Genomic DNA, 13,420 nt, shown 5'->3' with positions numbered 1-13,420 from the left:
ACTCTGGGGCAGTTCTACTCTGTCCTATAGGGTCGCTATGAGTCAGAAAAGACTCGACGGCACTGGGTTTTTCCTACAAACATATGTACAGTCACAAGTCTACACGGCCCCTCTCTCTTTTTTTTTTTTTTCTTTTCCTAGGAGAGAAATATTCTTTTGCAGGGCCCCTCCTGCCGCTTGGCTATCAACCCCATTTTATTTGACTTCCTTTTGTTCTTTGTTTCACTGATATTTTCACCTTGTATCTTCAGTCTCTCCATTTGGTTCTCTTTTGTCAGCCCGCAAGCATAGTTAAATCACTCCCCGACCCCGTTTTGAAAAAACTTTTCTGCTTCCTCTTCAAGCTACTGATTTAATTCTATTTCCAAAATTACTGAAAGTAGTTTACACTCTTTCTTTCTTTCTTTGTTCAGCCCTCAGGCCACTGCATACTTTGTTCAGTACCCATCATATACCAACATTTTTCTCATACATATCATAACCTGGCAGCCAGGTCCAGTGATCTGGGTCTTTGGCCTCTTAGACTTCTCTGCAACAATGTACCACTGTTTACCACCCCATCTTAAAGCTTTCTTCCCATAGAATGTGAAACTGATACTCACCTGGTTCTGTTTTTCTGAATATTCTTTTTATTCTTTATGTTGTGTGTGTCAAGTCAATTCTGGTTCACAGCGACCCAAGGTGACAAAAGTAGAACTGCTTCATAGGATTTCCTAGGCTATAATCTTTATGGAAGAAACCCTGGTGGTACAGTGGTTAAGCACAGGACTGCTAACCAAAAGGTCAGCAGTTCGGATCCACCAACCGCTCTGCTGGAAAGGTGTGGCAGTCTGCTACCTTAATAATTTACAGCCTGGAAACTGTATGGGCCAGTTCCACTCTGGCCTATCCTGTGGCCGTTGAATGGATTCATTGTAAGTTGGAATCGACTTGATGACAATGGGTTTTTTGGGGGGTTTTAATCTTTACAGGTGCAGGGAGCAGATCTCCAGGTCTTTTCTCCTGCAGAGAGGCTGGTGGGTTTGAACCACCAGACCTTTTGGTTAGTGTTTAATCTTTACCACCATGAGATTCTCCTTCTTAAAATTTTTTTTTTTTTTTTTTTTTTTTACTTCTAATTGTCCCTTGAACGTCGGTGTTCCTTGTCTTTCACCCTTTCCTTTACCTTTCTCACCCTTAAACAAGTCCCACCCACTCTTTAGCTATTTATATACATGTTGGGTACTCCTAAATCCTAAAGCCCTAACTTTTCTCTTGACCTGAAACCTGCCTACTGGACTTCTTCGTTTGAATGTCCTACAGATAATTCAGACTCAACATGTGAAAAGAGGAAATAACCCTTATGTTCCCTATCTCCCTTGAAAGCATTACCTTCCCTTGATCACTCATACTTGAAACCTCAAAGTCATCTTTTACTTCTCTCACATTTGATTACCAAATCCTGACAATTCTACCTAGACAATGTATCTCAAAATTTTCCCTTTTAATTTTTATTTTCACTGTCCAGTAGTCTAGTACTCAACCTTGGTTACTGCTCAGGTCTTAGGTCTTGTAATTAATTTCCCTGTTTTTAGTCTTCCTGAGCTCCAGTCATCCACCTTCCACATTGCCACCAGGCCTCTGCTTAAACTTTACTTTTAGGAAAAGGCTGAACTCCTTGATACAGAATTGAAGGCCTTTCCAATCTGATTCCAGTCTACCCTTCTAAGGTGATTTTCTGCCTTATATACCCGATCTCTCCTGCTCACTGTCCCCTCTTCAGCACCCCCACCAAACTATACACACATGCACACACTTTGTGTTCACCACCCTGCTTCTGTCTAAAATAACCACCTTTCTCTTGTTACATCATTGTTTACCTGTGAGACATGATTTAAATATCCCTTTCTTTATGAAACCCTCTGGGCATATTTCTTCCCTTCTATGCCCTTTTTTTTTTTTTTTAATACCTTAGGCAGAATTAGCTTATTTAATCTTTCTGCTTGTATATTTCATTGCTCATACCCCTAGTATGACACAGAATATTCTGGTTGCTTATTGATATACCTGCCTGCCTTTCTCAACCATGAGCTATGGGCAGGGATCACAGCTCTATCTTTGTACGGGCAGGACCTAATTAAGTACCTTTTTAAGACTGGGACCTACTAGATACTTGCTGAATTGAATGAATAGCCAGCTCACTGTATCCCTGTAGTCAGTGGGGTCAAAGGTAAATTATTGGGCCATTGCAGGCTTGAATTGGGGAACCCTAATGAAAATTCCTGGGTGGCGCAAAAGGTTAACTTGCTCAGCTGCTAACACGAAGGTTGGAGGTTCAAGTTCACCCAGAGGCACCTGGGATCTACTTCCAAAAAATCAGCCGTTGAAAACCCTATGGAACACAGTTCTCTGACACACATGGGGTCACCATGAGTCAGAATTGACAGCAACTGTTAATGAAGTTCCTTGTGTATGTGGAATCCAGGAAGCCTTTACTCTTCCCTTGAGGTCATTTCTCTGGACCTTCCTAATCCCTCAGCTTTCAGGTTCTTTCTCTATCACCATCTTAATTTTAAGTCCTGATCACCCAGAGCAGGTGTAGTTCCCATAAACTTGGAGGGAATGTCTGTCTTTGAGAAGGGTAATTATCTAAGGCCATGGGGTACGGAGACTTACTTCCTGCCTCTTATCCCTGCTCCCACTCTGAGGAGATAAAGTCTCCTGAGATACTCCAGACATAAGAAGCTATTTATCCTTCCATTCCTCCTCCTTGTCCCCCAGACCTATCTGATCTGAGAGCTGGTAAAGGAAGATGATGCCAGAAGTAAGAATAACATTCCACCGTCCTGTCAGGGCCCTGCAGACTCCTGGAGGGGCTGACAGAAAGATAGGCAATAGTCCACTTGCCCCTAGCTCTGGTCATTCCTCCAGCTTCTGCTTCACAACTATTGTAGCTTTTGCCCTCTCTTTTCATCCAGGCTACCCCAGGAGAAAGGTCCTAGAATTAAAGTTAGTACTCAGACCCTCATGCCTGGTCCAAACTAGTTAATTCCCAGAAAGGGTTCCCAGGCAGCCACCAGGGGGACAGAAGGCTAGGAGAAAAAAAAAAAATTTAGCAGGGAACTAATTCCCTCTGACCGTAATTCTCATGGAACCCAGCTGCTCACAGGTGTGGAAATAATTACCTATTACGTTGCTTCTCAACGCCAGGGAAGAGCCAGACGGAGCTGGACTTCGGTTGCTGCGTTGTGACACAAGCCATAGACCTCTCCTTCCATCTCCCTGCTGACATCCCTTCACATTTTATAGCTTCTGCAACTTAGGGAGGTGTAGGATGTGTGTTATTCATCACTGGAGGCGTCCTCTGCCCCCTCACCACAGCCTGAATTTCTCCTATGTCTGCTGACCTCTGGTGGTGGTAGTTTGAACTATATCCTCCCTTCCTAGTTAGTGGGCTGCTGGCAGGTAGTGTGGTGTATATTTTCTCCACAATCCAAAGTCAAATATTCAAGTATTAAATGCATTTTGATTGCTGAATTTTGTTATTTGTTTTTAGGCAGGATGATATAATGCAAAGAGCAGAGCCTGGGCTTTGGAGTCAGACTGTTGTTTTTGTGTGCCATCAAATCAGTTCTGACTCATGGCAATGCTATAGGGCAGAGTAACCTGCCCCAAAGGGTTTCCTTGGCTGAAATCTTTATGGCATCAGATCGCCAGGTCTTTTCTCCTGCTTAGAGGCTGGTGGGTTCGAACTGCTGACCTTTAGGGCTCCTGGAGTCAGACTTATCTAGGTTCAAATCCCAGCTCTATTTTCTAGCAGAGTGACTTTGGGCAGGTTACCTAAACTCAGCGTTTTTACCTATGTAGTGAAGATAATGAACATCTCAGTGGGAGAATTAGATGAGGTGATTGTAAAATGCATAGCACTAGCTGTTCCTAGTATGCAGTAGGTGCTCAGTAAAAAAAAAAAAAGTTTACCTCTTCAATAATGGTGATTTGTTCAGTGTGTGACTCGATGTGATTTTTTTGTATTGTGGTAAAATACGCATAATATAAAATTTACCTTCATAACCATTCTCAGTGTGATTTTTAAACTCTGAGAAGTTTTATATAAATGCTTCCTGATTCTGAGTTTGGAAAGTGAGGTCAATTCTAATTGTTGTTAGGTGCTGCTGAGTTGGTTCTGACTCATAGCGACCCTATCTACAACAGAACGAAACACTGCCCAGTCTTGGCACCATTCTCATGATTGTTGCTATTTTGAGCCCATTGTTGCAGCCACTGTGTCAATCCATCTCGTTGAGGGTCTTCCTCATTTTCAGTGACCCTCTACTTTAGCAAGCATGATGTCCTTCCCCAGGGACTGGGCCCTCCTGATAACTTGTCCAAAGTACGTGAGACGAAGTCTCTCCATCCTTGCTTCTAAGGAGCATTCTGGCTGTACTTCTTCCAAGACAGTTTTGTTCATTCTTCTCGCAGTCCATGGTATATTCAATATTGTTTGCCAGCCCAATAATTCAAAGACATCAATTCTTCTTCGGTCTTCTTATTCATTGTTCAGCTTTCACGTGCATATGAAGTGATTGAAAATACCATGGCTTGGGGCCATGGTCCTCAAAGTGACGTCTTTGCTTTTTAGCTTTAAAGAGGTCCTATGAGTCGAAATTGACTCGACGGCAATTGGTTTGTTTTTTTTTGTTTGTTTGTAGCAGATTTGCCCATTTGATTTCTTGACTGCTGCTTCCATGGGTGTTGATTGTGGATCCAAGTAAAATGAAATCCTTGACAACGTCAATATTTTCTGTGTTTATCATGATGTTCTTAATGGTCCAGTTGTGAGGATTTTTGTTTTCTTTATATTGAGGTGTAATCCATACTGTGAAGAGGATTTGAAGCACTTACTGATGAAGATCAAAGACTACACAATTCAGTATGGATTACAATTCTAATTATGTGCTGTGAAGGCCCTTCTGGCTGTGTGCCTCCCTCTGGGGACTGCAGACCTAAGCCCTGAAAACATAAATTAGAAAGGATCTTGGGTACTGCTGAGTGGATTTGAGCACTGGTGCATACTTAGGTTTCCAGCCTGAGAAGGGCTGACAGAGACCAGCACCTTCTTCCAGGGTCATCAAAGGGCAGAGGTTTGAACTCAGGCATCACTGGGTTCTCAGCTTGGCCCCCTCCTCTAGCTATTCAGAGAAAAGAAGAGGTAGCTGAAGAGGCTGGAGGTTATGAGATTGGTTCTCTGCTCCTCCCTTTTCTTCCCTGTTATCCCCCACAACCACCCTCTCCTCCACAGCAGCCGTCTCCCCCACAGAAACTAGGATAGGAGCAAGGGAGGCGGAGTTGGGGACTGAGGGGTGGAAAAGCCCACAGTGCCCAGTATCTGAAGGAAACTCTGGAGGAGGGCAGCTGTTCTCCTCCTGCTGCCATTTTCAGCAAGATGCTGGGGACTCTGGGGCTTTGGGCACTGCTTCCAGCAGCTGTGCAGGGTAAGTGTCTACGGGGAGGGGCGGGGTCTTTCCACCCACCCAGTGAAGGAAAAGGGCACTTGAAGTAGCAGCCAAGGAGGGTGAGCGGGGTCGGTGAGTGAGGGAGAAGGATAGAGCTATGTATCCCCATGTTAGCGGGGGGGGGGGGGGTCAGGTTCCAGGCCTCTGCTGACCCTATTTGCTCCTGTGGCTTTATAGGCTGACTCTGGGATATAAAACATGTTTGATCTTTCCTTTTGGCTGCTGTTTTTGCCCCTGCACTCACTCCCATCTTGAACCCTCTCCTTTCCCCATCCTGGGCTGCAGCACCCCCAAGAAAGCGAACCTGTGTATTTTTTGAAGCCCCTGGTGTACGGGGAAGTGCAAAGACACTGGGGGAGCTGCTAGATGCAGGACCAGGGCCCCCCAGGGTTATCCGCTGCCTCTACAGCCACTGCTGCTTTGGGATCTGGAACTTGACCCAAGACCAGGCACAAGTGGAAATGCAAGGTGAATGGCAAAGTATATGGCAGGTGATAACCATGGTGGGAGACAGGAGCATCCTTGGGAGAGGGGTGGCAGCAGAGGGGGAAGAGGAGAAATGGAATGTGTAGAGCAAAAGAAAGGCCCACGTGAGATGGAAGGGATGCCTCTGACAGGGAAAGAATTTATCCTTTCTGTTCTGAGACCCCATTACGCTCTCTCTCTCCTCTTAATCCCACGCCATCAGGATGTCGAGACAGTGATGAGCCAGGCTGTGAGTCCCCCCATTGTGACCCAACCCCCCGAGCCCACCCCAGCCCCGGCTCTATTCTCTTCACCTGCTCCTGTGGCACTGACTTCTGCAATGCCAATTACAGCCATCTGCCTCCTTTGGGGAGCCCTGGGACTCCTGGCTCCCAGGGTCCCCAGACTGCCCCAGGTAGCCATCCTCATGGGTGCTGGAGCTGAGTGGGGGTTGGGGCCCAGGGTAGGAAAAACAGTAGAACCAAGGGCTACTTCTCACCCTACCCCCGCCCCTTGCTTTTCTCTCCTGGCCTTGAGAAGTTGGTTGCCTTGGTGACCAGGAGATACAGTGCTTGTGACCAGGGCAGAGGTGGGTGGAGAAGCAAGCACTCTGAGGAGGGGGAGAGGAGCAGTGGGCGGGTTTGAGGCAGGGCTCACCAGCCTACGTTCTTGCTTTGATGTCCAGGCGAGTCCATCTGGATGGCGCTGGTGCTGCTGGGGCTGTTCCTCCTCCTCCTGCTGCTTCTGGGTAGCATCATCTTGAGTATTAATTTGCCCCATCCCTCTCTGCTGACCCCAAGACACTTTTCCAAAGCACTGACCCCACTCCAGGCTCCCCTGACTCCATGGTCCTGGGATCTCTAGCCTGACCTCATTACCTCTCATAAAGCTCCCTCTCCACAACCCTCCATTCCCTGTCCCTGCGCCTGTGCACCCTGACCCCAAGGTCCTTCTCTGCTCCAGGCATGCTACAGCGAAAGGCCTGCAGAGTGCGAGGGGGACCAGAACCAGAGCCAGATTCAAGCAGAGACTGGAGTGAGGAGCTGCCAGAGCTGCCAGAGCTGTGCTTCTCCCAGGTGCCCAGGAAGGAGGGAAAGGCTTCTTGGGCACTCCCGGAGGTTATGCTGGGGAGGGAGCCTGGCCCTGGCACTAGCTCAAAGGCCCGCACCCAGCATCATATTCCCACCAGGTCCTGCGGGAAGGAGGCCATGCGGTGGTGTGGGCCGGGAGACTGCACGGGGAGCCGGTAGCTATCAAGGCCTTCCCCCCGAGGGCTGTGGCCCAGTTCCGAACTGAGCGAGCGTTGTATGAGCTGCCAGGCCTAAAGCATGAGCACATTGTCCGCTTTATCACCGCCAGCCGGGGGAGCCCTGGCCCCCTGCCCTATGGGCCCCTACTGGTGCTGGAACTGCACCCCAAGGTAAGGATCCAGGAATGTATATATGTGTGGCGGAGAGGGGGGCGCCGGATGGCAGCGGAGACCCTGTCCATGCTTATTTTTCTGCCTCAGATTTTCTTCAAAACATTAAAAACAAAAGAAAACACATGAATTATTTTAACCCATACAATATAGATAAGGAAAGGGAGAAATCAAAACAGTTCACATTTCCAATCTTAAAGAAAGCCATTGTTAAAGAAATACCTCCAGGCATAGCCCTCCAAACTCATTCAAATATTCATTCAACAAATATATATGACCCATCTGTCAGGCTCTGTGCTAAGTGCTGGGGAAAACATACTCAGTCCCTGCCTGTACAGATTTTATGGACTAACCGGGGAGACAGAAATGGATCAAATAAACACAAAAATATCAAATGTGCTAAGTGCTATGAAAGAGAGGGCTATGGTAACGTAAGAGAGAACAAATAATGAGGAGACTTGGCTTAGTCTGGGGTACAGGGAAGGCTTTCCTAAGGGGTGATGGCTGAGCAGGATCTGGAGGGGAGGTGAAAGTTAATGGTGGTAGTGAGTAGAGGGTAGAACCAGGGTGGGCAATTACCCTGTGAGAGAAGGGGAACCCTGGCCAGCTCCAGGACGACTGAAGATGAGGGAGAGGACAATAAGCAAGAAGAAGGAAGAGGAAAAGGCAGACAGGGTCAGACCACCACCATTCGTCTTATGGACCTGCTAAGGCTTTTGGACTTTAAGCTGGCTTTAGCTTCTATATATCCCTCGTGGCTCAGTGGTTAAGAGCTTGGCTGCTAACCATGAAGGCTGGCAGTTCTAATCCACTAGCTGCTCTTTGGAAACCTTATGGAGCAGTTCTACTCTGTGTACAGAATAGACTCCATAGGAACAGGTTTACTGTCTACTTTGTGCTAGGCATTGCACTAGGCACTCTGAACACATTTTCATACTTAACCTTCACACAAACACTGTGAGGTAGCAATTATTACCCACATGGGGCTCAGGAAAGGGAAATTATTTGTCCAGGGTCTGTGTGACGCTGGAGGCTGGCTCATTGTCATGTGTTATGGTACAGCTTTTCTCCTGTTAACCCCTCCATCAGGACTTTTTCTCTGTCCATGTGGAAGACCCCTGCACAACTCCCTCGCTTCACTGTAGCTCAATCCCTTCAAGCTATTTTAGTGCTGAATGCAGTGGCCCCTTCCTGGACTTTATTACCACCTGCAGCTGCTCTGGAGTCTCTCAGTGGCACAAACAGTTGAGCACTACTAGCCACATAGGGTTGGAGGTTTGAATCTACCTGGAGGCAACTCAGAAGAAAGGCCTGGCTATTTACTTCAGAAAGATCACAACCATTGGGGTGCCATGAGTCAGAATAGAAGGCAACTTTTTTTTTTTGGTGAAAAAGTACACAACAGAACATTCAATTTTTTTTTTTTTTTTTTTTGTAGCTGCTCCACCTCTGAAATCTTAAGTTCTGGAAAGTCCTCTCTGATCACATATCACAAGGCCCAGCTAAAAAATAGCTTAAAAAAAAAAATTAATTCTCCTACTTAATGCCCCACAGCACTCAGTTTATTCTCCCAGCATCACGTTTTCCCACATTCTATATTTATACGTTTTCATTACCTCTTACCTGTCCCTGAGCTTCCTGAGGTATTCATCTTGGTGTCTGAACACAGTTACTGGCACACCGAGGTGCTCAATAATGTTTGTTGAACAAGGAACTCTATTGCTCCTTCCCTTCTAATTCCCACTCACTCTCTCACCCACTGTTCTACCCATCTGTGTCTACACAGGCCTGATCCTTCAGGCCAGGTGATTAACTGAGGATACCCCTGCCTAGCTTGCCTTAGTCTCACCTCTTCTGTTTCTGCCTCGTCCCAGCTCTCTGAGGCAGTAAAGGGTGGTAGTTAATAGTGAGTGACTCCAGAATCAGACTACTTGGACTCACACTCCACTTCTCTGTCACCAAGTGACTTCAAGCAAGTTTACTTAAATCTCTCTACACCTCCTCATCTGTAAAATGGAGAGATAAGAGTACCCATGCTACAGTTTGTTGTAAGGATTATAGCACCAGCCTTGGAAATCCAATGTGGCAGTTCTACTCTGTCCCGTAGGGTCACTATCAGTTGGAATCAACTTCATGGCAGTGGGTTTGGTTTTGGGTTTAAACTAGCACAGGACCTGGCTCAGTGAGTAAGTGCTCAGTACACTTGAGCTATAGTTATTATTTTTCCCGTCACTCTGATTTGTGCATGTTCTCACCCCTCCACTGTCTGTTGCTTTGGCCTGGATTTCAGCGTATCTGTCTGCTGGAAGATGCAAGAGGGATGCCTGTGAATTGATCTCTGCTCCCTGGAATAGATCAGCCCCTTTCAGCTCTGTGTGTCCCCTGTTCTCCCTGCTTCTCCTCAGGGTTCCCTGTGCCACTACCTGACCCAGCATACCAGTGACTGGGGAAGCTCCCTGCAGATGGCACTGTCCCTGGCCCAGGGCCTGGCATTTCTCCATGAGGAACGCTGGCAAGATGGTAGGTGACCTGGGACTAGGAAGCCAGGGGAGTCAGGAACCACACTGCTATGTTTCTGATTCTCCCTTAGTTTGGAGGGGAAAGATTAGGTCAAAAGTGAAAGGAAAAAGATCCTTGATCCTTTGACCTTGGATTCCCCCACAGGTCAATATAAACCAGGTATTGCCCACCGAGACCTGAGTAGCCAGAATGTACTCATTCGGGAAGATGGGTCGTGCGCCATTGGAGACCTGGGCCTCGCCTTGGTGCTCCCTGGCCTCACTCAGCCCCCTGCCTGGGCCCCTACTCAACACCAAGGCCCAGCTACTATCATGGAGGTGAATACTCTGGGTAGAGGTGAGGCCCATGATGCTGGTGGTAGTACTGATGGAGATATGACTGTTGCTGTGGCAACAGGACAGCATGCCTACAGTGTCTGGGACATAGCTGAGTCTGTAGTTGGGGGAATGTTGCATGGAACCAACGTTGTGTTGAGGGTTGCCACGGAGATGACACTTGACACTCCTCACTTGCTCTCCAGGCTGGCACCCAGAGGTATATGGCACCAGAGCTCTTAGACAAGACTCTGGACCTACAGGACTGGGGCACAGCCCTCCGGCGAGCTGATGTTTACTCTCTGGCCTTGCTCCTGTGGGAGATACTGAGCCGCTGCCCAGATTTGCAGCCCGGTAAGGATGGGTGGGAAGGAGCCTTGATGGCACAGTGGTTAAGTGCTCAGTTGCTAACCGAAAGATCAGCAGCTCAAACCCACCAGCTGCTCCACAGGAGAAAGACATGGCAGTCTGTTTTCATAAAGATTTACAGCCTCAGAAACTCTATGGGGCACTTCTACTCTGTCTTAAAGGATTGCTATGAGTCAGAATTGACTCGATGGCAGTGGGTTTTCAGGATGAGTGGGACAGTGGTGCCCCACCCACCCACTCAAGCCCCACCTACCTACTGACATGGTTCCTAGGAAGCCCGGCCCTTCTCCCCCTTGGCCTCTCCACATAGGAGGCACCCCCAGGGCTAACTGACATCTATACCCTGTGCCTTTTCCCAGACAGCAGACCACCATCCTTCCAACTGGCCTATGAGGCAGAGTTGGGCAGCACCCCCACCACCTGCGAGCTATGGGCCTTGGCAGTGGAAGAGAGAAGGCGCCCCTACATCCCATCCACCTGGCACTGCTTTGCCATGGTAAGAGACCACAGACTGGCTGGCTGGGGACCTGGAGAATGGGGCTGGGCATGGCATCAAGGACTTCTATGCAGAGCCAGCCCATCTACTCCTATCTTCTGTCATCTTCAACCACTCCTTGACTCACGTTCAGCCAGAGCCAGGCAAACTTGCTCAAACTTGCTTACATCCTCAGTTCACTCTCTCCTACCCGATATCTCACACACCCATTCTGTGCACCTGAGACACAAACCTCCTGATCACCTTTGCCCAGTATGTCTCAGCCCTCTTCATCCTTGGTTAGCTCTGTTCTTCAGTTCCCTTCTCCAGGAAGCCCTCCCTGGCTTTGCTTCTGCCCTGAGTTCTACCCCCAAGATGGTTCCTGTCCTGGTACATTGGAGCCCAAAATTAACTCCCCATTCTGTCTTCTCTATTCATGTTCCTGCCTGTGACCCAATAAAAGCCAGGTCTTGGCATAAAGAAATGACCTCACAGTGAAATTTCAGGCATCTGCACAATTTCCTAACATGATGCCCCTTGCCCTGCTACCTGTCTGAGATTTCCACTAAACAAGCGTCTGTTGGATCAGGCAACAGAGGCCTAGGTGTTGTCTCCAGAAGACCCTGATTGCTCAAGAGAAAGGAGAATAATTTCCCATTAGCATGTTAAGCTTTTTAGCATAATGGTGCTAAGATGAAAAAGTGGACCCCGTGGAAGCCACCCAAAGACCCTTCCATAGGGAACAAGGTGCAGGAAGCTGGCTTTCAGGGTCGGGGAGGAAAAGGGGACTCTAGAAAGGATCAGAAGTGGAGTGTTGAAAACAGGGGTGTGGTGGACACTGAAGATGCTCTTTAACCCCCGAGCACATGGCGCCACTCAGGATCCGGGGTCAAACCTGCCTCCTGGTCATCCCTCCCAGGAACCTGGTGGGCTGCAGGAGCTCCTAGAGGACTGTTGGGATGCAGATCCGGAAGCACGGCTGACGGCTGAGTGTGTGCAGCAGCGCCTGGCCGCCCTGGCCCATCCTTAAGAGGCCCACCCCTGCCCAGAGTGCTGTCCACACAGCCGCCTACCTCTCTGCCCAGAAGACTGTCCCTCAACTCCTGCCCTCTGTTATGCTCCCTTGTAGGTCTCACCTGAGAGTCTGCCACTGCAGCATTCAACAAGGCCCTCTTCCAGGAATCCTTAACCTGCCTGTACCATGTCTCATGTGTAAATATGCAGTTTACATGTAACCTATGTACACGCAGACATAAATGTGGTGATCGTATGCCCGTCTGGTTTCCCACTTGCTGATCCTTAGACCCTTCTGTGGGCATCCAGTCCACTGCAGTCCTGGCCGGTGACTGAGGGTAGGTGTGTGCAAGAAAGAATTAAAGTCAACTTTCCTGACTCCATGTGCTGGGGCCTTCCTCTGTTCCTGTGATCCTGGGCTCCTCATGTCCCTCCTGCTTTTTCTTCACCAGAACCATTTATTTGCTGGGATCTCATGCTGGGAACTGGGGAAAGATGAAATAATAAAATGAAATTGCTACCCTGAAGGTACTCAGAAACCTGCAACTCACTTTGTTGAGGTTCTGTCCAGTGTCCTGGGAGTAACAGGAGAGGCACATTCTAGGCTTGAATGGGTCAAGGAGGGCCTCACAGAGCACAGGATGCTTGAGCTGAGTGTTTAATGAGCCGAAGTTTTACAGAGCATGTGGGGGCAGTAGGGCATTCCTGGCCCAGTGAGGTGTTATATCACCTGGTGGGTTAAGAAACTACAAGTAATCTTGATGGCAAAAGTGTAGGGTATGTGATGGGGAGTGTGACGTTTAAGACTGTGTGTCAACTTGGCTGGGCCATGATTCTCCGTATTTATGTAGGATCACTCCCCATGATGGAATCTGCTGTTAGTAGCCAATCAGTTGAAGGGGCGTTTCCTTGGGGGTGTGGCCTGCATCTGAATATAAGCAGACATTCTGGCTTTTTGCTCACTCTGGATCCTGCAGCTGCCTCCTGTTCATCTGACCTCTGGTTCTTGGGACTTGCACTGTCCAGCTTATGTGCTGATCCTGGGATTCATCGATCTTCACTGCCTGTGAGCTGGAGCCCTGCCCTCTGACCTGCTGATCCTGGGTTCGGCAGTCCCTGAAGCTACGTGTATCAGGAGAAGCCTTGTGGTCTTGCCTGCCAATCTTGGGATTTGTCAATCTCCACAGCCTGTGAGCAAGAGCCCTGCCCTCCAACCAGCCAATCTTGGGCTTGCCAGCCCCTGTGGGTACGTGAATCAAGAGAAACCTCTATCCTGATCCACAGACTTGGGACGTTCCAGACTCTACAATTGCATTGAGCCATTTCTTTGATATAAATCTCTCTCTATATA

General features: G+C 48.3%; 1 protein-coding gene across 3 annotated transcripts; it reads left to right on the top strand.

The window, feature by feature from the left end:
- The first annotated feature begins 1,095 nt into the window (after nucleotides 1–1,095).
- AMHR2 (anti-Mullerian hormone receptor type 2) lies at nucleotides 1,096–12,298 on the top strand. 3 transcript variants are annotated; one of them, XM_064284138.1, is made up of 11 exons: nucleotides 1,096–4,909; nucleotides 5,778–5,960; nucleotides 6,181–6,372; nucleotides 6,643–6,705; nucleotides 6,921–7,033; nucleotides 7,147–7,377; nucleotides 9,783–9,897; nucleotides 10,042–10,214; nucleotides 10,418–10,565; nucleotides 10,940–11,076; nucleotides 11,975–12,298. In XM_064284138.1, exons 2-11 carry the CDS (start codon nucleotides 5,954–5,956, stop codon nucleotides 12,083–12,085), a joined length of 1,290 nt encoding a protein of 429 aa, XP_064140208.1. In that variant the 5' UTR covers nucleotides 1,096–4,909; nucleotides 5,778–5,953; the 3' UTR covers nucleotides 12,086–12,298. The 3 variants fall into 3 exon arrangements, with proteins under 3 accessions (XP_064140208.1, XP_064140211.1, XP_064140207.1); XM_064284141.1 differs by lacking the exon at nucleotides 10,418–10,565 and having other exon boundaries at nucleotides 11,975–12,105; XM_064284137.1 differs by having other exon boundaries at nucleotides 10,940–12,081.
- Nucleotides 12,299–13,420: the final 1,122 nt, after the last annotated feature.

Source organism: Loxodonta africana, chromosome 4, assembly GCF_030014295.1.
Source record: "Loxodonta africana isolate mLoxAfr1 chromosome 4, mLoxAfr1.hap2, whole genome shotgun sequence".
In the NCBI taxonomy this organism is placed as follows: domain Eukaryota; kingdom Metazoa; phylum Chordata; class Mammalia; order Proboscidea; family Elephantidae; genus Loxodonta; species Loxodonta africana.
The sequence above is the reverse complement of the archived record's forward strand: the minus strand, read 5'-3'. Positions and strand labels throughout refer to the sequence as shown.